The sequence below is a fragment of the Sinocyclocheilus rhinocerous genome, unplaced genomic scaffold, assembly GCF_001515625.1.
Source record: "Sinocyclocheilus rhinocerous isolate Xijiao unplaced genomic scaffold, SAMN03320098_v1.1 C36104772, whole genome shotgun sequence".
NCBI lineage: Eukaryota > Metazoa > Chordata > Actinopteri > Cypriniformes > Cyprinidae > Sinocyclocheilus > Sinocyclocheilus rhinocerous.
This window is the reverse complement of record NW_015773184.1, coordinates 1-825: the sequence shown is the minus strand read 5'-3', so window position 1 is coordinate 825 and position 825 is coordinate 1. Positions and strand designations below refer to the sequence as shown.

At 54.5% G+C, this 825-nt stretch overlaps 1 protein-coding gene across 1 annotated transcript; it reads right to left on the bottom strand.

The window, feature by feature from the left end:
• Window positions 1–7: 7 nt before the first annotated feature.
• LOC107735512 (muscarinic acetylcholine receptor M3-like) lies at window positions 8–790 on the bottom strand (the record flags this gene model as incomplete). The annotated part of the gene is made up of 1 exon (XM_016547167.1): window positions 8–790. A coding segment is annotated over exon 1 (775 nt), but the record flags the coding sequence as incomplete, so codon positions are not given.
• Between the last annotated feature and the right edge of the window lie 35 nt (window positions 791–825).

The following is an 825-nucleotide window of genomic DNA, read 5'->3' as shown; positions in this document are numbered from 1 at the left end:
CCCGAACCCTTGAGTCCAGCCAGCTCTTTGGAGCGGTTCTCCGTCTCCTTGTAGATCCGCCAGTAGAGGACGGTCATGATGGTGACAGGCAGATAGAAAGCAGCGATGGCTGTGCAGAAAGTGGTGATCGGCTCCGAGAGGAACTGGATGTAGCATTCATCCGGAGGAACCGTTCGTTCCCCGACGAAATACTGCCAGAAGAGGATAGCTGGCGCCCAGAGGATGAACGAAATGGACCAGGCGAGTCCAATCATGGTCATGGCTCGCTTAGTGGTGCGTTTGGCTCTGTACGTCAGCGGACGCGTGACGGAGAAGTACCGGTCGAAGCTGATGACCAGCAGGTTCATCACTGAAGCATTGCTAGCTACATAATCAACGGCCAGCCACAGATCGCAGGCCCAGTTCCCAAGCGCCCAGTGGTCCATGATTATATACGTAGTGTAGAGGTTCATCGAAAGCACGCCGATGATGAGGTCTGCGAACGCCAGGCTGAGCAAATAGTAGTTATTCACCGTCTTCAACTGCTTGTTGACTTTAAAGGACACCAGGACCAGGATGTTCCCGGTGATGGTGACTACGGAAAGCGAGCCGCAGAGGAACACGATCATCACGATCTGCCAGATTGTGTGTCCGAGAGTGGCATTGGCGGTCAGATTGGTGGCTTGTGAATCATTGGCGGTCTGGATGTCATGTGGTACGAACGCTGTGACGGGATTGGCCCGCATCCCCGGGGAGCTGTCGGTCAGGAATAATCCGGGCTCGGAGCTCAGCGTCAGGTTCATGGTGGCATATTCTGTGGACGAAGCTGACAGACGAGAGATATTA